The sequence below is a fragment of the Asterias rubens genome, chromosome 7, assembly GCF_902459465.1.
Source record: "Asterias rubens chromosome 7, eAstRub1.3, whole genome shotgun sequence".
In the NCBI taxonomy this organism is placed as follows: domain Eukaryota; kingdom Metazoa; phylum Echinodermata; class Asteroidea; order Forcipulatida; family Asteriidae; genus Asterias; species Asterias rubens.
Genome location: NC_047068.1, coordinates 14,815,609 through 14,838,910, shown reverse-complemented (window position 1 = coordinate 14,838,910; position 23,302 = coordinate 14,815,609). Strand labels below are relative to the sequence as shown.

General features: G+C 38.5%; 4 protein-coding genes across 5 annotated transcripts; all 4 read left to right on the top strand.

Annotated features, from left to right (window-relative positions):
* Window positions 1–414: 414 nt before the first annotated feature.
* LOC117292745 (BTB/POZ domain-containing protein 17-like) lies at window positions 415–4,838 on the top strand. 2 transcript variants are annotated; one of them, XM_033774895.1, is made up of 3 exons: window positions 415–536; window positions 2,411–2,538; window positions 3,099–4,838. In XM_033774895.1, the coding sequence occupies exons 1-3, from the start codon at window positions 527–529 to the stop codon at window positions 4,452–4,454; spliced, it is 1,494 nt and encodes a 497-aa protein (XP_033630786.1). In that variant the 5' UTR covers window positions 415–526; the 3' UTR covers window positions 4,455–4,838. The 2 variants fall into 2 exon arrangements, with proteins under 2 accessions (XP_033630786.1, XP_033630787.1); XM_033774896.1 differs by having other exon boundaries at window positions 415–540.
* A 1,264-nt stretch (window positions 4,839–6,102) lies between these two features.
* LOC117292161 (BTB/POZ domain-containing protein 19-like) lies at window positions 6,103–9,142 on the top strand. Its single transcript, XM_033774099.1, has 3 exons — window positions 6,103–6,269; window positions 7,184–7,307; window positions 8,139–9,142. Exons 2-3 carry the CDS (start codon window positions 7,209–7,211, stop codon window positions 9,123–9,125), a joined length of 1,086 nt encoding a protein of 361 aa, XP_033629990.1. The 5' UTR covers window positions 6,103–6,269; window positions 7,184–7,208; the 3' UTR covers window positions 9,126–9,142.
* Window positions 9,143–12,912: 3,770 nt separating this feature from the next.
* On the top strand, window positions 12,913–17,586 carry LOC117292441 (BTB/POZ domain-containing protein 17-like). Its single transcript, XM_033774476.1, has 3 exons — window positions 12,913–12,967; window positions 13,881–14,004; window positions 14,836–17,586. The coding sequence occupies exon 3, from the start codon at window positions 16,423–16,425 to the stop codon at window positions 17,584–17,586; it is 1,164 nt and encodes a 387-aa protein (XP_033630367.1). The 5' UTR covers window positions 12,913–12,967; window positions 13,881–14,004; window positions 14,836–16,422.
* A 2,020-nt stretch (window positions 17,587–19,606) lies between these two features.
* On the top strand, window positions 19,607–21,528 carry LOC117292439 (kelch-like ECH-associated protein 1). Its single transcript, XM_033774475.1, has 2 exons — window positions 19,607–19,615; window positions 20,560–21,528. The coding sequence occupies exons 1-2, from the start codon at window positions 19,607–19,609 to the stop codon at window positions 21,526–21,528; spliced, it is 978 nt and encodes a 325-aa protein (XP_033630366.1).
* The last annotated feature ends 1,774 nt before the right edge of the window (window positions 21,529–23,302 follow it).

Below are 23,302 nucleotides of genomic sequence, written 5' to 3'. Positions count from 1 at the left end.
TAAAAATCACACAAATAATTCAGTAACATTTAACAAAGACTCTTTTGAGGGTCTTCGATTCCGTTTAGAGGTTATCGTTCCAATCCAAAAACCTACAGTCGGTATCCCCATGGAGCACCTTAGCATGGGATGTCTCTAGGAACACCCTTCAAACTATAAATGGTCTATTAATTATTCAGTCAATACAAAACGTGTAAAAACATTTATTATGCTTCATATTTTCGTTAATGAAACGTGATTTAGGCCTTTTATTGGACTTTGGTTTATTTCTGGTAGGTTTATTTTGGGCACTCACTCCCCCCCCCTCCATTACTCACACTCTCCCCGCCCATCGACTCACCACAAGTTGTGTGCAAGTTCACTCTTGAGGGCGTGCGTCGTTTGAGTAGTTTCGTAGTTTCTCCGGCGCGCCAATCGTGCAAGGGAGAAGACAGGCGGAATCGGCTCTAATAAAAGTTTTAAGAGGACTTGATAATTATTTTGATAACATAACATAACGACGAATATACAGAGGATTCCGGAACATATGATGGATAGTAAGTAGGTCGGATAACTTTCCGTATGGCGCCACCACTTTTTCACTCATTTTTACAAAAAGGGATATATCAATGAGGTAAATTAGATACTATATTATTTCATATCGAATGAAAAAGTGGTGGCGCCATGCGGAAACTTTTCCAGTAGGTCATCCCATATTTCATCCTGAACTTCTGCAGCCACTCATTTATTATTTATTCATTTAATTTAAATTCAACAGATTCACACTCCAAGTCCAATGCTTGCAGTTGCAGCATACATTTTCTGCGATGATGGGTTTTAGTCATCATTTTCCCCCACTAATCCGTCATTTTCATGAAATAATGCAGCTCTTGACAACAATTAAATTAAAATTATTAAATAAATAAGAAATTTACGCTTTTATTGTATTCTCACGGTGTCCATTCTCACCATGCTCACAGTTTGAGTTGTCTGCCTTTCTACTGTAGAACCAGTTGTTATAACGTAACCCTCCGGCCGACGCAAGAGGGTTACGTTATCGCAACTACTGTAGTATACTAGGTAAGATGACCATCATTAGGTTTATCGCGATTTAGAAACGCAAGTAAGGAATGGGGGGCGGTTTTCTATGCAGTTTCTACGACTCGCGCACGCAATGCCTATACCTTTGTGTGGGTTCACCAGCACCCTCTCTTGATATTTTGCTGTTCGCGATAAACCTATGCATGGACTAGCCCCACTTGTGTGGCCAAGGCTAAGGATTCAGCTAGCCTTGGCCACACAAGTGGGGCTATGCATGGACAGGAGGAGGAAGGAAGAGAATGGAGTTCAAAAGAAGGGACTTCAAAAGCTGAACCCGTGGTACCGCGATCATTTAACGACACCTCGTATTATCACCCACATACCTTAAAATATATATACAAACAAACAATGGGCGACCTGGTGTCTGTGAGTTTGCGAGTGCGCACTTGGTTCTTCACACAACTATGGCGTCGTATGGATATAATTATATAATTAAGGAAGGAAGAGGAAGGAAGAGAATGGAGTTCGAAAGAAGGGACTTCAAAAGCTGAACCCGTGGTACCGCGATCATTTAACGACACCTCATATTATCACCCACATACCTTAAAATATATATACAAACAAACAATGGGCGACCTGGTGTTTGTGAGTTTGCAAGTGCGCACTTGGTTCTTCACGCAACTATGGCATCGTATGATATAATTATAATTAAATCAATTATTCTGAGCCGAGGGTCATTCACCCATGGAAATTATAATTAGAATAGACGCAACTAGGCTGCTGCACTCGGTTTAATTTTTTTAATTTTTTTTTAACTGCGCTAGAGGTAGTAGTTCTTATTATTACTAGTAGTAGTAGTAGTAGTAGTAGTAGTCTAGTACCACTCCTAGATTTATGAAGTTTGTCCTGCTATCGTCTCCAAGTGGAGATGATAGCCGAATGAACCTCATAGTTCCAGGAATCCAGGAGTATGCTAGATGCTAGTCTTTCCAAGACCATTGGTGTTGCGCGGTCCAACGTTCCGATCTACGCACAGCAAAAACTGTACATGATTGTAATGAACGAACGTTAGCGGGTGCTCTTTTTCTCTGATATCTGTATCTCACCATGATCTCTTGGAACCAAGACTAGCTAGACGTATGACTGAAAATGTCAACATCAGCGCCCTAGTAAGTTACTGGGTCTAGAAGTACCATAGTAGGAATAATCAAAACGATTATCGCACCTAGAATTACCAAAGAGTGCTGTCTGAAACACCTTTTTGTTGTCATTTTTTTAACTTAACCATAGCATGAGCAAAACTGAAAGTGGTCAGCCAATTTGTGTTATAAAAAATTTACACCGTACCTATATAAATCTGGATTTTTGCAATGTTTACTCCAATGTAAAGGAAACAACTTTGAAATGGACTACGACTACGAGGAGGGCATACTGAATGCTTTGTCTGATGAAACAAGAAGGGAAAGAGCAAAGAACAAAGAAAATTTTGATCGTCAGCTCAGAAGAACAAGAACTTTGGTAAGCATGATCACTCAAAGGCAGTGGACACTATTAAATTAATAATAATAATAATAAGACTTGTAATGCGCACGTATCCACCCTGCTGGGTGTTCAAGGCGCAGAATTACTCAATTATTAGCAAAAAGCCTTACTCAGTAACGAGTAATGGGGAGAGGCTCCCTCTGAAGTAACGTAGTTTTGGAGAAAGAAGTAATTTTCCACAAATTTGATTTCGAGACCTCAGATTAAGAATTAGATTAAGAATTAATCTGAGGTCTCGAAATCAAACATTTGAAAGCACACAACTTTGTGTGACAAGGGTGTTTTTCTTTCATTATTATCTCGCAACGGCGATGGCCGATTGAGCTCAAACTTTCACAGGTTTGTAATTTTATGCATATGTTGAGATACATTAAGTGAGAAAACTGGTCTTTGACTATTACCAATAGTGTCCAGTGTCTTTAAAGATTGGGGGGGGGGGGTGGTGCAACTGTGGAGTTCATAATTTCAAAAAGACCCAACTTAAGTCCCATCCACATTAATAAATTGAAAAGAAAAATCTCTTGTTTCTCTTACAGAAAGAAGGCCTGCAAAAACAGCATGAGATGAGAATGCGAATAACGGAATTACATCCTCCCGTTTTGCTCGTACAGTGTTTGTCAACACTTTTCGACAACCCCAGGTTGAGTGACGTAACTCTGAAAGTTGGCACGCGTTCCTACCACGCCCACTCGCTCATACTCGGTACTTGGAGTGAAATCTTCAAGACGATGCTTTTTGATAAGAAATGGGCACCAAAACCAAGTGGCGACAGTGTCCGCACCCAGACACTGAATGAGCCAGAAGACTGTGCTGACTGCTTTGAACACTTTCTGAAATTCATGTACACTGAAGAACTGGAGCTGACCAAAGAGACTGTACACCCTATGCTGCTATTGGCTGACAAGTATATGGTCAGTGATCTTCATGAGATTTGTGAAGCGTATCTAATGCAAGTATTAGAATCAACAACAACACCTTGGATTGATGCTGTACAGGCTATGACAACGGCAACAGAGGGGCTTACTAGGATCCAGGAAAAGTGCTACAGTCTCATGGAAAACAACTTTTATGCAATACCAGAGAGTAACAACCTAGGGCCTGATGTTTTTCTTGCTTTACTGGGTAGATCGGGCCTAGTCGTTCCTAATGAGAAGTTTGTGTTTCGTAGGGCAAAAGCTTGGCTCAGCAAGAACCGTGTGGAATTGGAAGGACTGATTAAGCAAGTTTTGTCACTGATTCGTTATGAGCACATCCCGGCAAGAGATTTGGAAAAGCTGTCATTTCTGGAACAGTCTCTAATACTCCAGCCGATGCTGAAGGAGTGTGTGTTTGAGGCATTCAAGTACAGGGCATTTGCAGGGGAGGGCTCATACACCAGCATGGCTAGATTTTCCGACCCTCGTGTCTACATGGAGCCAGAGTTCTGCGTAAGAATATCCAACCCTGTGTGTCAGCATCAGGTGGAATCATCACCCTTCAGACGGCTTACTCTTGAAAAGGAGGAAGAGGATAAAGAATTTGAACATTTTGAAAAGTTCAAGTTGTTTTGTCCTGTGGCGCGTCAGGGAGAACAGGGGAATGTGTACCTCATTAACGAAGACATGTGGAAAGTCGGTGGTCGCGCTGTCAAAGAAGATGACGCAGCTAGGTGGAGCATAAAGTTCAGAGTACTACCACATTTTGAGGATATTGGACGAAGCTTTGTCATGGCATTGCTCATTAGCAAAGACCAAACGTACATTGACTGTATTTCCTCTGTGGCTAAAGGAGATGTTGGGAAGAAACTAGAGCTGGATGTACCTTGGGAGGCTCTAGATTGTAGCCCTCAACACCTTTGGATAAAAGTGGCAATTTTTGTTTCGGGTTGTGATAAGAGTTGGGTAAAGAAGTAGACAACTTTTTTGTCAGTCTTGTGTGCCTACGGGGTAGAGTTTAAGAAGTTATCTCGAGGGTAGTATTAATATTATTTTTTTGTTTTCAAGTGAAATGTGTACATTTTTCCAGTGAAACTCACTCAGGACACAAATCTATTATGAAAGAATCAAATGGATAGATGTTTGGTGTGTCATAAGGATCCAACACCATGGTTACACATTATTGAACTCTCACTCTGACCAATGTTCATGTTGAAACTGCACAGCAGGAATGGCTTTGGGGTGCAGTACGCACTTTATAGCTCAAAGAGCAGTATGGACACAAGTGGTAATTACTTAAAATAATTTTTAGCATAAAAACTTATTTGGTAACGAGCGACGGAGAGCTGTTGATAGTATAAAACATTGTGAGACACAAAAGTAATATAGTTTTTGAGAAAGAGGTAATATCTCACTCAAATAATACAAGACTTCAGCTGAAGCCTTTTACTATGCATCTGAAAGCACACAAAGTAGTGCAACAAGATTTTTTTCTTTCTTATTCATGTTATTCTCTTGCAAATCGATGACCAATTGAGCCCAACTTTTCACAGGTTTGTATTTTATGCATGTTGGGACACACCAAGTGAGAATACTGGTCTTTGACAAAACCAAACGTGTCCAGTGCCTTTAACCCTTTAAACTCGACCCTTATGGGGCATCTTTACATTTGATGTGCTACTGCCCCCAGCCCTCCAACTGTTTCTGCATTGAGTTCGGAACTCAATACTCCCATGTTCAAAAACAGATGTCTCCAACAAGAAAGTGTTTGATTTTGACGATTGTGGAGAAGATAAAAAATATTAACACAACTACATGATTGTTGGAAAATAAAATATTGGTCAACTTGGCAATGGCAAGTTGTTTCTCATAATTGATTTGCCTTTTAGGTTAAAGTTTGTCAACATTTTAAAAACACCTACAGCGTGTTTAAAACAAAGAAAAAGAAAATGAGTGGGAAATGATCGAATCCATCAATTTATAGACCTTAAAAGTTTGTGTGGATGTTCTTCGTACAAAATATGTTAAAATATATACACTTGACATTAGCTAGACTCGTGGTTTATTGTGAACGTCAAGTACAAATGTTTGCATGAAGTGATTGAAATTAAAACATGTACAAAACATCATTGTTGGTTGCCTGGTAATTCACTAAGGAATTCAATGTTCCATCGGCATGGATTCTGTAGCCTAATATCATATTCATAGAGCTGCGTGTAGGTACAAAAAGAAGCTTAAAAAAAGAAGCATAACAAAATTGCGCTTGCTCTTTTTTATAGATATTTGATGACCACTTGTTTTCAGTTCACAAAAATATATTGTCTAGCAACAGTTTCTGAATCCTCTTTGCTTGGAATCCACAGCTCTGTAAATATCAAAGTTCATCAACATTATCTGGTCTTCAGGTCAATAACTATGCCCAAGGGATTGTGGGACATTGCACATCCCGGGGAATTCCAATTTTGAGAAATTTTGCACGGGTGAGTAAACAAATAATGATTGTGTTATGATTTCCATTGTCCATTGTGGGTATGTTCAGTGTACCATAAGAAAGATTTTTCAACATAGTTTGGACTTTGTTTCCTTGTATGATATTGCAAACTCGTAAAGTTGGTAATATGAACAAACTGTGTGTCTGAAATTCGGCTAGCAAATTTTTTGACAAGTCTCTGGTTCCTGCTGAGGGTTGGCGGAATTTGTATCCTAAGTTATTTCTCTTCTACAACCATTCTGGAGATGAATCAGGTTGGGTGACTTTGCTGGTGGCTGAACTTCACAAAATTCTGTTTTTAAGTAAGTAGAATCGAAGCACTTTTTTCCACATTAGAAACTGAAACCCTTCTTTGTCATTTTTGCATGGGGCTGTTATTGCTGTTGCATGTTCACTTTTTTATGAAAGTCCCCAGAATTAATGAAATGAAATGAGAAATATTAACTGTGTATGACTACATGAGTGTACATACCAACCCTGTTCTTTGACTTTAAAAACCAAGTTAGATCAGTAACCGACCCTTAGCATAAGTTGCCATTGTCTATGCTAACTTTGGAAACATGCATGCAAGTATGTACTGTTCACAACTCACCGCCAATGGTATGTCTCCATTGACTTCAGTGTGATGGTGCCATTTGGGCTTGTTATGTCCTATCTGAAATTTCCTATCTGAACTTTCATTTCATCAATTAATATTGTTGTTGTAAACTAAAACCAATTAATTTATAAACTAAAGGGATCAGGGGTCGATTTCACAAAGAGTTAGGACTAGTCCTAACTTATGACTAGTCCTGGGAGATATACAAATTGCATGGATAGTCCTAAGTAAGGACGAGTAACTGGTCCTAACTTGAGATAAGACTAGTCCTAACTATTTGTGAAATCCACCCCAGGCCCTGTATAAGCCTAGGCTTTTTCCTGGTGCTCTCTACGTATCACCCGTTGAACCAAATGCATGTGTGTTTTAAGATTATATAATTCTGATGTTCGGAAACAAAAAAGCAAACAAAAATTACAGGGGAAGGGGTGAACGAGGATAAAAATGCCTATAGAGCAGGATTTGAACTGCAAACTCCAGTTGAGTTTACCAACTGAGCCCCATATTGATGTTCTCTCTGATCTGTCAATCTCTGTTCATCAGGAATATCTTTCACGATACATGTATTTTTTTTCTGACAATCGCCCCCAAACTTCTTTTTTTATTTCAAATTTTCAGATCCAAATGTAGTTTCACAATCGCAATGGATTTAATAGATAGTGGAGATTTTATTCGTGGAATGGCATCACACATGGCTTTTCTTGCTGCTTTGCAAGAACATCAAATAGAAGATACAGAACAGGTTGGTATATTTACTTTGATTCATTTTGCACTTTTAGACCATCCTCTCAAATTTAAACGGGTGTTTATAAAATACCATACAGATTTCTACAGTGATTTTGTTACAGTACATACCCATACTCTGTAGAAATTAATGTGACAGTTTGCCTGTAAACTGTCCCATGTGATATAGCACAAGATATCTTGTGAATGATAACTCCCGAATAAGAAGAGGTCCCTCGTGTATATGAGTCTGTACAATCGTGTGACTGTTCCTCAGATCAGCTGATTTCCTCTTTTTTTAATCTCGGTTTTACCATTCAAAATTGAAAAATACTATACAAAATCATTGTGAGTAGAGCGTTTTGTTTGTGAGTAGAGCCTTGTGTCTGTGGACCTTTCAACAGACTTGATGAAATTGGACAAAATTAATGTCCTTACCAGAAATAAACTGTGACAATAAATATGCTTCCGCCTAACTTTCAGCCACTCATTTGCAGACCAAACCTTATTGGTCAGCCTTGTTTTTAAATCACTAGCAAGCCAAACCAAACTTACGTAGGCCTAAAGCCTAATTCTCTCATTGGTTGTCCTAAATATCCTTAATTTCACAGGTCACACACTGTTAACTCTAACACACACAAAACGCAACAGTGTAACCAGTCTTCATTAAAGGGAGTAATGTGCAAAGTTTGTAATCTTTTTTACTTAAAGAAAAAAATTATAGAACACGATAAAACAGTGTGAGCAATTGGTAGTTTAAGTAAAGTAACAACACGGATCATTAACTACTAATGTCATACCTCAATGCGTTTACAACACACTTTTATCCAACTTTTTTTAACACAAGCAGTTTGATGACCCATCTCAAGACCAAGACGAAACTCAACCCAGTGATCATCTTCTGCTCAAACTTTCGCCATTCTTTGACAGCGGCAGTCTAAGTGACATCACTTTGATGGTTGGGTCAAGCATCTTCCATGCCCATAAACTGATCTTATCTTCATGGAGTCCAGTATTCAAGGAGATGTTACTCAAGAGGTCAAACTCAGACGAGCCACATGTCTTGGAGGACGATCAAGAATATGAGGTGATCTTCTCTGACTTTTTAAAGTTCATGTATACAGAGACAATTGAGATCAGTAAAGATACTGTCTATTCCTTTATCAAGCTTTCTAAGAAGTATGAAGTCGATGAGATTTGTGAGCTGTGTGAGGAATTTCTTATAGGAGAGGTTTCCAATGACACTATAGCCCTCCAAACACTTACAGATGCTGAAGAGTTTGGATTTACCAAGATGTATGATCACTGTTTCAAGTTCCTTGAAACAAACTTTTTTCACCTATCCGATTCCTCTTTACAAAAGATGGGTCCGAGTTTGTTTCTTAAGATGTTGGAGAGCTCCGACCTGGTTGTGCTAAGTGAAAGGCATCTTTTCAATCAAGCTGTTGATTGGCTTTACACAGGTGGTCATGACTATGATAAGTACACTAAGGAAGTCATCTCCAAGATTCACTTTACCCATATGTCCTCCTTAGATCTCTGTTCACTTAAAAGAGGAATTACAGCTCCCGCTGTTATGTCTGATAGGTCACTGCAGATCCAAAGTTCACTGAATGATTCAGGTCTTCAAGATTCAATTCATGACGCTTTTGAGTGGAAAGCTCTTGTATCTGAGGAAAAAGAATTAAGTCTTCTTCCATGTGACACAAAAAGCACCTTATCTAAAAAACATTGTGTTGAACCTCGTATTTGCATCTCGGGGCCTGTCAGTAGTAACTATCAGCATCTGAGTTTGTCAGGAAAAAAAACCCAAAGCGTTGAGTTTACTTGTTACTAGTGTGTCTGCTTATGACACCTTATCAGACGAGTCTTGTATGTGGTCACTTACTGGATCAAAATGCTTCAACGCAAAATCTGAGAAATGGGAAATTAGTTACCGGTTAAAACCAGACCAAAATCATATAGGCGGTACATATCGTTTGGTGATACTGACACGTGTTAGGCCACACATGAATCCAATCGTGACAACTTCTGAAGGAGTTGTAACAGAAACAGAAGTCAAAGTAGAGCAGGTTCTTCACCATGCTGAGGTTGATCGAGAACTTGGGTCAGTCGAGATAAAAGTTGTTGTCATGGTGAGAAATTCTCACCGTTTTTGGGACCACTTGCAGATGCCCAAAGAACCCATATATGTAGAAGAACTGGAGGTGAGGCTATCAGACTTTTGGCCCATGAGTTATGAAAATGACCCGGGATTAGTTCTAAATCCATGGTACTGGTAGTTGGCCAACTATAAAGTAAAGAAAAACTTGTTATAAAAGCATGTTGTCTTGTTAAAATTGAGTCCGTAGTGTGATGTCACAACTCTGAAAGTTGGCACGCGTTCCTACCACGCCCATTCACTCATACTCGGTACTTGGAGTGAAATCTTCAAGACGATGCTTTTTGATAAGAAATGGGCACCAAAACCAAGTGGCGACAGTGTCCGCACCCAGACACTGAATGAGCCAGAAGACTGTGCTGACTGCTTTGAACACTTCCTGAAATTCATGTACACAGAAGAACTGGAGCTGACCAAAGAGACTGTACACCCTATGCTGCTATTGGCTGACAAGTATATGGTCAGTGATCTTCATGAGATTTGTGAAGCGTATCTAATGCAAGTATTAGAATCAACAACAACACCTTGGGTTGATGCTGTACAGGCTATGACAACGGCAACAGAGGGGCTTACTAGGATCCAGGAAAAGTGCTACAGTCTCATGGAAAACAACTTTTATGCAATACCAGAGAGTAACAACCTACGGCCTGATGTTTTTCTTGCTTTACTGGGTAGATCGGGCCTAGTCGTTCCTAATGAGAAGTTTGTGCTTCGTAGGGCAAAAGCTTGGCTCAGCAAGAACCGTGTGGAATTGGAAGGACTGATTAAGCAAGTTTTGTCACTGATTCGTTATGAGCACATCCCGGCAAGAGATTTGGAAAAGCTGTCATTTCTGGAACAGTCTCTAATACTCCAGCCGATGCTGAAGGAGTGTGTGTTTGAGGCATTCAAGTACAGGGCATTTGCAGGGGAGGGCTCATACACCAGCATGGCTAGATTTTCCGACCCTCGTGTCTACATGGAGCCAGAGTTCTGCGTAAGAATATCCAACCCTGTGTGTCAGCATCAGGTGGAATCATCACCCTTCAGACGGCTTACTCTTGAAAAGGAGGAAGAGGATAAAGAATTTGAACATTTTGAAAAGTTCAAGTTGTTTTGTCCTGTGGCGCGTCAGGGAGAACAGGGGAATGTGTACCTCATTAACGAAGACATGTGGAAAGTCGGTGGTCGCGCTGTCAAAGAAGATGACGCAGCTAGGTGGAGCATAAAGTTCAGAGTACTACCACATTTTGAGGATATTGGACGAAGCTTTGTCATGGCATTGCTCATTAGCAAAGACCAAACGTACATTGACTGTATTTCCTCTGTGGCTAAAGGAGATGTTGGGAAGAAACTAGAGCTGGATGTACCTTGGGAGGCTCTAGATTGTAGCCCTCAACACCTTTGGATAAAAGTGGCAATTTTTATTTCGGGTTGTGATAAGAGTTGGGTAAAGAAGTAGACAACTTTTTTTTCAGTTGTGTGTGCCTAAAGGGGGTTTGGGGGGTACTATTAACATTATTTTTATTTTTTTTATGTGAAACGTGTAAAACGTTTAGTTGAAACTCACTCAGGACACAAATCTATTAGGAAAGAATCAAATGGATAGCTGTTTGGTGTGCCATAAGGATCCAACGCCATGACTACACAACATCCACATTGTTCTTGGGCTCTCACTCTGTGACCAATGTTCATGTTGGTACTGCGGAGCACTTGTGGTAATTACTCAAAGTAATTTTAAGCATAAAAACTTACTTGGTAACATGCGACGGAGAGCTGTTGGTAGTGTAAAACATTGTGAGAAACGGCTTCCTCTGAAGCAAGGTAGTTTTTCAGAAAGAGGTTTAAAAAAAATCACTCAGATAGTAAAAGACTTCTCTTGCAAATTCGATGACCAATTGAGCCAAAATTTTCACAGGTTTGCTATTTTATATTTGGATACAACAAGGGAGAAAACTATTCTTTGAAAATTACCTAAAGTGTTTGTACCAGTGCCTTTAACCTTTAAAGCTCGACCCTTTTGTGGAAATTTTGCATTATGTGCTACTTACTGCCCTCCACTAAGTTCAGAACTCAAGACTCCCTCGTTCTAGTACTGATGTCTCCAACAAAAAAGTGTTTGATTTTGACAATTGTAGAGAAGATATAAAATGTAAACCTAATCGCACATGCATCACAGCAACAAGATTTTTAGAAAATAAAATATTGATCAACTTGGCAAGCTGTTTATCATAATTGATTTGCCTTAGGTTAAAGTTTGTCAAGATTTTTAAAACACCTACAGTGAGTTTTTTATAGACCTTAAAAGACTCAAAAAGACACTTGCTAGACTCATGGGTTATTGTGAATGTCACTAAAGCTGGAATGTTACCAGACATATGTTTCCTTCATTGAAGAGCTATTTAAACAAAATAATGTATGCATGAAGCGATTGAAATTAAAACGTGTACAAAACATTATTGTTGACTGCTCGGTAATTCACTAAGAGATTCTTGTTTTCATCAGCATTGATTCTGCTGCCGGATTTCATAGAGCTGCTTGAGCACAAATTTTGTAGCTAAGCATAACAAAATTACACTAACCACAATAAGGTTACAAGCCAAACCACCATGTCAAAAGTTTTGACTGGTATCGTGCTCATTTCTGCTGAGTAGAAAAATGTTGAGCAATATTTTCTGCTTGCATCTCTATGAAATTGGGCCCCTGTGTATCAACCGTCTAGAGACTTTTGAGTTAGGGTCCATGTTTCACAGTAAAACATTTTGTACAGTTCCTAGGAAACTGGTCAAATCAGTTAAATCCATTCATGAATTAGGCCTATTACATCACTAATATGAGCAAAAACATGTCTTCCTTATAATACAAAAATCTCATTGAGTTTTTAATGAAACCTTAAAGTCTTGTTGTCTTGCAACTTACATGTATTAGCAAACTCTGATAGTAACTATGTTTGTAATTATTCCCACTAGACTAGACATTATTGCAGCTTTAAATAACTTTAAAAATTGAGTTTATTTACTTTTTTTATAGCGATTAGAGTACAACTTGAGTTCACACTAAACAGTTTCTGAATTATCTTTGCTTGGAATCCACAGCTCTGTAAATATCAAAGTTCATCAAAGTTATCTGGTCTTCAGGTCAATAACTAACTATGCCCAAGGGATTGTGGGACATTGCACATCCCGAGGAATTCCAATTTTGAGAATTTTTTTACTGACGAGTAAACAAATAATGATTGTGTTGTGATTTCCATTGTCCGTTGTGGGTGTGTTCAGTGTACCATAATAATGATTTTTCAGCATAGTTTGGCATTGGGTTCCTTGTATGATATTGCAAGCTCGTAAAGTTGGTATGAGTTGGTAATATGAACAAACTGTGTGTCTGAAATTCAGCTAGCAAATTTTTTGACAAGTCTCTTGTTCCTGCTGAGGGTTGACAGAATTTGTATCCTGAGTTATTTCTCTTCTACAACCATTCTGGAGATGAATCAGGTTGGGTGACTTTGCTGGTGGCTGAACTTCACAAAATTCTGTTTTTAAGTAAGTAGAATCAAAGCATTTTTCCCACATTAGAAACTGAAACCCTTCTTTGTCATTTTTGCATGGGGCTGTTATTGCTGTTGCATGTTCACTTTTTAATGAAAGTCCCCAGAATTAATGAAATGAAATGAGAAATATTAACTGTGTATGACTACATGAGTGTACATACCAACCCTGTTCTTTGACTTTAAAAACCAAGTTAGATCAGTAACCGACCCTTAGCATAAGTTGCCATTGTCTATGCTAACTTTGGAAACATGCATGCAAGTATGTACTGTTCACAACTCACCGCCAATGGTATGTCTCCATTGACTTCAGTGTGAGGGTGGCATTTGGGCTTGTTATGTCCTATCTGAAATTTCCTATCTGAACTTTCATTTCATCAATTAATATTGTTGTTGTAAACTAAAACCAATTAATTTATAAACTAAAGGGATCAGGGGTCGATTTCACAAAGAGTTAGGACTAGTCCTAACTTATGACTAGTCCTGGGAGATATACAAATTGCATGGATAGTCCTAAGTTAGGACGAGTAACTGGTCCTAACTTGAGATAAGACTAGTCCTAACTATTTGTGAAATCCACCCCAGGCCCTGTATAAGCCTAGGCTTTTTCCTGGTGCTCTCTACGTATCACCCGTTGAACCAAATGCATGTGTGTTTTAAGATTATATAATTCTGATGTTCGGAAACAAAAAAGCAAACAAAAATTACAGGGGAAGGGGTGAACGAGTATAAAAATGCCTATAGAGCAGGATTTGAACTGCAAACTCCAGTTGAGTTTACCAACTGAGCCCCATATTGATGTTCTCTCTGATCTGTCAATCTCTGTTCATCAGGAATATCTTTCACGATACATGTATTTTTTTTCTGACAATCGCCCCCAAACTTCTTTTTTTCGTTCAAATTTTCAGATCCAAATGTAGTTTCACAATCGCAATGGATTTAATAGATAGTGGAGATTTTATTCGTGGAATGGCATCACACATGGCTTTTCTTGCTGCTTTGCAAGAACATCAAATAGAAGATACAGAACAGGTTGGTATATTTACTTTGATTCATTTTGCACTTTTAGACCATCCTCTCAAATTTAAACGGGTGTTTATAAAATACCATACAGATTTCTACAGTGATTTTGTTACAGTACATACCCATACTCTGTAGAAATTAATGTGACAGTTTGCCTGTAAACTGTCCCATGTGATATAGCACAAGATATCTTGTGAATGATAACTCCCGAATAAGGAGAGGTCCCTCGTGTATATGAGTCTGTACAATCGTGTGACTGTTCCTCAGATCAGCTGATTTCCTCTTTTTTTAATCTCGGTTTTACCATTCAAAATTGAAAAATACTATACAAAATCATTGTGAGTAGAGCGTTTTGTTTGTGAGTAGAGCCTTGTGTCTGTGGACCTTTCAACAGACTTGATGAAATTGGACAAAATTAATGTCCTTACCAGAAATAAACTGTGACAATAAATATGCTTCCGCCTAACTTTCAGCCACTCATTTGCAGACCAAACCTTATTGGTCAGCCTTGTTTTTAAATCACTAGCAAGCCAAACCAAACTTACGTAGGCCTAAAGCCTAATTCTCTCATTGGTTGTCCTAAATATCCTTAATTTCACAGGTCACACACTGTTAACTCTAACACACACAAAACGCAACAGTGTAACCAGTCTTCATTAAAGGGAGTAATGTGCAAAGTTTGTAATCTTTTTTACTTAAAGAAAAAAATTATAGAACACGATAAAACAGTGTGAGCAATTGGTAGTTTAAGTAAAGTAACAACACGGATCATTAACTACTAATGTCATACCTCAATGCGTTTACAACACACTTTTATCCAACTTTTTTTAACACAAGCAGTTTGATGACCCATCTCAAGACCAAGACGAAACTCAACCCAGTGATCATCTTCTGCTCAAACTTTCGCCATTCTTTGACAGCGGCAGTCTAAGTGACATCACTTTGATGGTTGGGTCAAGCATCTTCCATGCCCATAAACTGATCTTATCTTCATGGAGTCCAGTATTCAAGGAGATGTTACTCAAGAGGTCAAACTCAGACGAGCCACATGTCTTGGAGGACGATCAAGAATATGAGGTGATCTTCTCTGACTTTTTAAAGTTCATGTATACAGAGACAATTGAGATCAGTAAAGATACTGTCTATTCCTTTATCAAGCTTTCTAAGAAGTATGAAGTCGATGAGATTTGTGAGCTGTGTGAGGAATTTCTTATAGGAGAGGTTTCCAATGACACTATAGCCCTCCAAACACTTACAGATGCTGAAGAGTTTGGATTTACCAAGATGTATGATCACTGTTTCAAGTTCCTTGAAACAAACTTTTTTCACCTATCCGATTCCTCTTTACAAAAGATGGGTCCGAGTTTGTTTCTTAAGATGTTGGAGAGCTCCGACCTGGTTGTGCTAAGTGAAAGGCATCTTTTCAATCAAGCTGTTGATTGGCTTTACACAGGTGGTCATGACTATGATAAGTACACTAAGGAAGTCATCTCCAAGATTCACTTTACCCATATGTCCTCCTTAGATCTCTGTTCACTTAAAAGAGGAATTACAGCTCCCGCTGTTATGTCTGATAGGTCACTGCAGATCCAAAGTTCACTGAATGATTCAGGTCTTCAAGATTCAATTCATGACGCTTTTGAGTGGAAAGCTCTTGTATCTGAGGAAAAAGAATTAAGTCTTCTTCCATGTGACACAAAAAGCACCTTATCTAAAAAACATTGTGTTGAACCTCGTATTTGCATCTCGGGGCCTGTCAGTAGTAACTATCAGCATCTGAGTTTGTCAGAAAAAAACCCCAAAGCGTTGAGTTTACTTGTTACTAGTGTGTCTGCTTATGACACCTTATCAGACGAGTCTTGTATGTGGTCACTTACTGGATCAAAATGCTTCAACGCAAAATCTGAGAAATGGGAAATTAGTTACCGGTTAAAACCAGACCAAAATCATATAGGCGGTACATATCGTTTGGTGATACTGACACGTGTTAGGCCACACATGAATCCAATCGTGACAACTTCTGAAGGAGTTGTAACAGAAACAGAAGTCAAAGTAGAGCAGGTTCTTCACCATGCTGAGGTTGATCGAGAACTTGGGTCAGTCGAGATAAAAGTTGTTGTCATGGTGAGAAATTCTCACCGTTTTTGGGACCACTTGCAGATGCCCAAAGAACCCATATATGTAGAAGAACTGGAGGTGAGGCTATCAGACTTTTGGCCCATGAGTTATGAAAATGACCCGGGATTAGTTCTAAATCCATGGTACTGGTAGTTGGCCAACTATAAAGTAAAGAAAAACTTGTTATAAAAGCATGTTGTCTTGTTAAAATTGAGTCCGTAGTGTGATGTCACAACTCTGAAAGTTGGCACGCGTTCCTACCACGCCCATTCACTCATACTCGGTACTTGGAGTGAAATCTTCAAGACGATGCTTTTTGATAAGAAATGGGCACCAAAACCAAGTGGCGACAGTGTCCGCACCCAGACACTGAATGAGCCAGAAGACTGTGCTGACTGCTTTGAACACTTCCTGAAATTCATGTACACAGAAGAACTGGAGCTGACCAAAGAGACTGTACACCCTATGCTGCTATTGGCTGACAAGTATATGGTCAGTGATCTTCATGAGATTTGTGAAGCGTATCTAATGCAAGTATTAGAATCAACAACAACACCTTGGGTTGATGCTGTACAGGCTATGACAACGGCAACAGAGGGGCTTACTAGGATCCAGGAAAAGTGCTACAGTCTCATGGAAAACAACTTTTATGCAATACCAGAGAGTAACAACCTACGGCCTGATGTTTTTCTTGCTTTACTGGGTAGATCGGGCCTAGTCGTTCCTAATGAGAAGTTTGTGCTTCGTAGGGCAAAAGCTTGGCTCAGCAAGAACCGTGTGGAATTGGAAGGACTGATTAAGCAAGTTTTGTCACTGATTCGTTATGAGCACATCCCGGCAAGAGATTTGGAAAAGCTGTCATTTCTGGAACAGTCTCTAATACTCCAGCCGATGCTGAAGGAGTGTGTGTTTGAGGCATTCAAGTACAGGGCATTTGCAGGGGAGGGCTCATACACCAGCATGGCTAGATTTTCCGACCCTCGTGTCTACATGGAGCCAGAGTTCTGCGTAAGAATATCCAACCCTGTGTGTCAGCATCAGGTGGAATCATCACCCTTCAGACGGCTTACTCTTGAAAAGGAGGAAGAGGATAAAGAATTTGAACATTTTGAAAAGTTCAAGTTGTTTTGTCCTGTGGCGCGTCAGGGAGAACAGGGGAATGTGTACCTCATTAACGAAGACATGTGGAAAGTCGGTGGTCGCGCTGTCAAAGAAGATGACGCAGCTAGGTGGAGCATAAAGTTCAGAGTACTACCACATTTTGAGGATATTGGACGAAGCTTTGTCATGGCATTGCTCATTAGGAAAGACCAAACGTACATTGACTGTATTTCCTCTGTGGCTAAAGGAGATGTTGGGAAGAAACTAGAGCTGGATGTACCTTGGGAGGCTCTAGATTGTAGCCCTCAACACCTTTGGATAAAAGTGGCAATTTTTATTTCGGGTTGTGATAAGAGTTGGGTAAAGAAGTAGACAACTTTTTTTTCAGTTGTGTGTGCCTAAAGGGGGTTTGGGGGGTACTATTAACATTATTTTTTTTTTTTTATGTGAAACGTGTAAAACGTTTAGTTGAAACTCACTCAGGACACAAATCTATTAGGAAAGAATCAAATGGATAGCTGTTTGGTGTGCCATAAGGATCCAACGCCATGACTACACAACATCCACATTGTTCTTGGGCTCTCACTCTGTGACCAATGTTCATGTTGGTACTGCGGAGCACTTGTGGTAATTACTCAAAGTAATTTTAAGCATAAAAACTTACTTGGTAACATGCGACGGAGAGCTGTTGGTAGTGTAAAACATTGTGAGAAACGGCTTCCTCTGAAGCAAGGTAGTTTTTCAGAAAGAGGTTTAAAAAAAATCACTCAGATAGTAAAAGACTTCTCTTGCAAATTCGATGACCAATTGAGCCAAAATTTTCACAGGTTTGCTATTTTATATTTGGATACAACAAGGGAGAAAACTATTCTTTGAAAATTACCTAAAGTGTTTGTACCAGTGCCTTTAACCTTTAAAGCTCGACCCTTTTGTGGAAATTTTGCATTATGTGCTACTTACTGCCCTCCACTAAGTTCAGAACTCAAGACTCCCTCGTTCTAGTACTGATGTCTCCAACAAAAAAGTGTTTGATTTTGACAATTGTAGAGAAGATATAAAATGTAAACCTAATCGCACATGCATCACAGCAACAAGATTTTTAGAAAATAAAATATTGATCAACTTGGCAAGCTGTTTATCATAATTGATTTGCCTTAGGTTAAAGTTTGTCAAGATTTTTAAAACACCTACAGTGAGTTTTTTATAGACCTTAAAAGACTCAAAAAGACACTTGCTAGACTCATGGGTTATTGTGAATGTCACTAAAGCTGGAATGTTACCAGACATATGTTTCCTTCATTGAAGAGCTATTTAAACAAAATAATGTATGCATGAAGCGATTGAAATTAAAACGTGTACAAAACATTATTGTTGACTGCTCGGTAATTCACTAAGAGATTCTTGTTTTCATCAGCATTGATTCTGCTGCCGGATTTCATAGAGCTGCTTGAGCACAAATTTTGTAGCTAAGCATAACAAAATTACACTAACCACAATAAGGTTACAAGCCAAACCACCATGTCAAAAGTTTTGACTGGTATCGTGCTCATTTCTGCTGAGTAGAAAAATGTTGAGCAATATTTTCTGCTTGCATCTCTATGAAATTGGGCCCCTGTGTATCAACCGTCTAGAGACTTTTGAGTTAGGGTCCATGTTTCACAGTAAAACATTTTGTACAGTTCCTAGGAAACTGGTCAAATCAGTTAAATCCATTCATGAATTAGGCCTATTACATCACTAATATGAGCAAAAACATGTCTTCCTTATAATACAAAAATCTCATTGAGTTTTTAATGAAACCTTAAAGTCTTGTTGTCTTGCAACTTACATGTATTAGCAAACTCTGATAGTAACTATGTTTGTAATTATTCCCACTAGACTAGACATTATTGCAGCTTTAAATAACTTTAAAAATTGAGTTTATTTACTTTTTTTTATAGCGATTAGAGTACAACTTGAGTTCACACTAAACAGTTTCTGAATTATCTTTGCTTGGAATCCACAGCTCTGTAAATATCAAAGTTCATCAAAGTTATCTGGTCTTCAGGTCAATAACTAACTATGCCCAAGGGATTGTGGGACATTGCACATCCCGAGGAATTCCAATTTTGAGAATTTTTTTACTGACGAGTAAACAAATAATGATTGTGTTGTGATTTCCATTGTCCGTTGTGGGTGTGTTCAGTGTACCATAATAATGATTTTTCAGCATAGTTTGGCATTGGGTTCCTTGTATGATATTGCAAGCTCGTAAAGTTGGTATGAGTTGGTAATATGAACAAACTGTGTGTCTGAAATTCAGCTAGCAAATTTTTTGACAAGTCTCTTGTTCCTGCTGAGGGTTGACAGAATTTGTATCCTGAGTTATTTCTCTTCTACAACCATTCTGGAGATGAATCAGGTTGGGTGACTTTGCTGGTGGCTGAACTTCACAAAATTCTGTTTTTAAGTAAGTAGAATCAAAGCATTTTTCCCACATTAGAAACTGAAACCCTTCTTTGTCATTTTTGCATGGGGCTGTTATTGCTGTTGCATGTTCACTTTTTAATGAAAGTCCCCAGAATTAATGAAATGAAATGAGAAATATTAACTGTGTATGACTACATGAGTGTACATACCAACCCTGTTCTTTGACTTTAAAAACCAAGTTAGATCAGTAACCGACCCTTAGCATAAGTTGCCATTGTCTATGCTAACTTTGGAAACATGCATGCAAGTATGTACTGTTCACAACTCACCGCCAATGGTATGTCTCCATTGACTTCAGTGTGAGGGTGGCATTTGGGCTTGTTATGTCCTATCTGAAATTTCCTATCTGAACTTTCATTTCATCAATTAATATTGTTGTTGTAAACTAAAACCAATTAATTTATAAACTAATTTATGGACCTTTCAACAGACTTGATGAAATTGGACAAAATTAATGTCCTTACCAGAAATAAACTGTGACAATAAATATGCTTCCGCCTAACTTTCAGCCACTCATTTGCAGACCAAACCTTATTGGTCAGCCTTGTTTTTAAATCACTAGCAAGCCAAACCAAACTTACGTAGGCCTAAAGCCTAATTCTCTCATTGGTTGTCCTAAATATCCTTAATTTCACAGGTCACACACTGTTAACTCTAACACACACAAAACGCAACAGTGTAACCAGTCTTCATTAAAGGGAGTAATGTGCAAAGTTTGTAATCTTTTTTACTTAAAGAAAAAAATTATAGAACACGATAAAACAGTGTGAGCAATTGGTAGTTTAAGTAAAGTAACAACACGGATCATTAACTACTAATGTCATACCTCAATGCGTTTACAACACACTTTTATCCAACTTTTTTTAACACAAGCAGTTTGATGACCCATCTCAAGACCAAGACGAAACTCAACCCAGTGATCATCTTCTGCTCAAACTTTCGCCATTCTTTGACAGCGGCAGTCTAAGTGACATCACTTTGATGGTTGGGTCAAGCATCTTCCATGCCCATAAACTGATCTTATCTTCATGGAGTCCAGTATTCAAGGAGATGTTACTCAAGAGGTCAAACTCAGACGAGCCACATGTCTTGGAGGACGATCAAGAATATGAGGTGATCTTCTCTGACTTTTTAAAGTTCATGTATACAGAGACAATTGAGATCAGTAAAGATACTGTCTATTCCTTTATCAAGCTTTCTAAGAAGTATGAAGTCGATGAGATTTGTGAGCTGTGTGAGGAATTTCTTATAGGAGAGGTTTCCAATGACACTATAGCCCTCCAAACACTTACAGATGCTGAAGAGTTTGGATTTACCAAGATGTATGATCACTGTTTCAAGTTCCTTGAAACAAACTTTTTTCACCTATCCGATTCCTCTTTACAAAAGATGGGTCCGAGTTTGTTTCTTAAGATGTTGGAGAGCTCCGACCTGGTTGTGCTAAGTGAAAGGCATCTTTTCAATCAAGCTGTTGATTGGCTTTACACAGGTGGTCATGACTATGATAAGTACACTAAGGAAGTCATCTCCAAGATTCACTTTACCCATATGTCCTCCTTAGATCTCTGTTCACTTAAAAGAGGAATTACAGCTCCCGCTGTTATGTCTGATAGGTCACTGCAGATCCAAAGTTCACTGAATGATTCAGGTCTTCAAGATTCAATTCATGACGCTTTTGAGTGGAAAGCTCTTGTATCTGAGGAAAAAGAATTAAGTCTTCTTCCATGTGACACAAAAAGCACCTTATCTAAAAAACATTGTGTTGAACCTCGTATTTGCATCTCGGGGCCTGTCAGTAGTAACTATCAGCATCTGAGTTTGTCAGAAAAAAAACCAAAGCGTTGAGTTTACTTGTTACTAGTGTGTCTGCTTATGACACCTTATCAGACGAGTCTTGTATGTGGTCACTTACTGGATCAAAATGCTTCAACGCAAAATCTAAGAAATGGGAAATTAGTTACCGGTTAAAACCAGACCAAAATCATATAGGCGGTACATATCGTTTGGTGATACTGACACGTGTTAGGCCACACATAAATCCAATCGTGACAACTTCTGAAGGAGTTTTAACACCGGCAGAAATCAAAGTAGAGCAGGTAATTCACCATGCTGAGGTTAATCAAGCACTTGGGTCAGTCAAGATAAAAGTTGTTGTCATCGTGAGAAATTCTCACCGTTTTAGGGACCACTTGCAGATGCCCAGAAAACCCTTCGATGAAGAATCACAACTGGAGGTGAGGCTACCACTCTTTTGGCCCATGAATTATCAAAATGACCCAAACGTATGGTAGTTGGCCAACTACATGTATAAAGTAATTAGCCAACAAAAAGTAAAACTTGTTATAAAAGCACATTGTCTTGTTTGAATTGAGTGCGTAGTGTGACGTCACAGTGCTGTTTTGAATTCTAGGTGCTTGGTGGCCCTGGCAGCCTTTCGTAGTATACTACAGAGGAAGAGTCCTAAATAGGGCTAGGCGCTTGGGGGCTTTTTCATGAAACTCTGTGCCTTTTTTTAGCCCAGCGATGAACATGGTTTTATGTTATGGGAAAATTCTGATTGGGTTCTAACCAAGTACATGTATTCATTATGCACTCATTTACCTTTACTGTGATATTTTTAGTCGGCTCCGGAACTCCCCTTCCCAACTTCTTAAAAATGTAGATGTCACTCTGATCAATCAAAATTTGCATATGTCAAAATATCAGATAAGTGGTCATAAGAGGAGGCTCTTGAGGTTTTCTAATTTCAAGATATCTAACACAGATTACCTGCCTCATCCTAAAAGATTTCTAAAAAGTTATATTTTTCTTGTTTAATATTTAGTTTTTAAAAGTGCTTGACACAACATGATATGTCTCTTTCCTCATCAAACAACAATTTTGTTTCTCTGCTAGAAGCTTAACAGTTTTTTTCCTGACCAAACTATACAAAGCAGAGAGATTTATTAAACACAGATGCATCTTTTAATTTCCACTTGTTTTATTATTTCGTTTATTTGGCACACAGAAAACTGACAACGGATCATCAAAAATGAAAATCCATAAACGTTCACAATCACAGCAATATAAACACTTGTGTAATAAAACCTACTCGAAATAAAGGCTCAATAAAAATGTGCTGATTATAACAATATTAATACAGAATATTATTTTGGTTTTGATCTTGGCAACAATGTGTGATAAAACCAAAATTATATTCTTTGTTTCCCTCAAGTAACTATTTCATAACTTTAATATTAATATAAGCAAAATACTCAGCCGCCTAATTTAAAAACAACTCATTTAGTAAAGCACCTAAAATGTTACTAACATTTTTGCCCGTATAAAAATGTGATATTTGGTAACTTAAAGGCAGTGGACACTATTGTTAATTACTCAAAATAGTTATTAACATAAAACCTTACGTTGTAATGAGTAATGGGAAGATAGTATAACACCTTGTGAGAAACGGCTCCCTCTGAAGTGACATAGTTTTCGAGAAAGAAGTAGTTTTCCACAAATTAAATTTTGAGATCTTAGATTTAGAATTTGAGGTCTCGAAATCAAGTTTCTGAAAGCACTCAACTTCGTGTGACAAGGTTTTTAATTTTGTTTTAATTATCTCGCAACTTCGACGACC

Excerpts from the sequence above, each read along its gene's own strand:
- LOC117292745 (XM_033774895.1), top strand. Across the intron at positions 2,539-3,098 it reads TCAGAAGAACAAGAACTTTG|AAAGAAGGCCTGCAAAAACA; the intron begins GTAAGCATGATC and ends TTTCTCTTACAG.
- LOC117292161 (XM_033774099.1), top strand. The coding sequence starts at position 7,209 with ATGGATTTAATAGATAGTGGAGATTTTATTCGTGGAATGGCATCACAC. Across the intron at positions 7,308-8,138 it reads AAATAGAAGATACAGAACAG|TTTGATGACCCATCTCAAGA; the intron begins GTTGGTATATTT and ends TAACACAAGCAG.
- LOC117292441 (XM_033774476.1), top strand. The coding sequence starts at position 16,423 with ATGCTTTTTGATAAGAAATGGGCACCAAAACCAAGTGGCGACAGTGTC.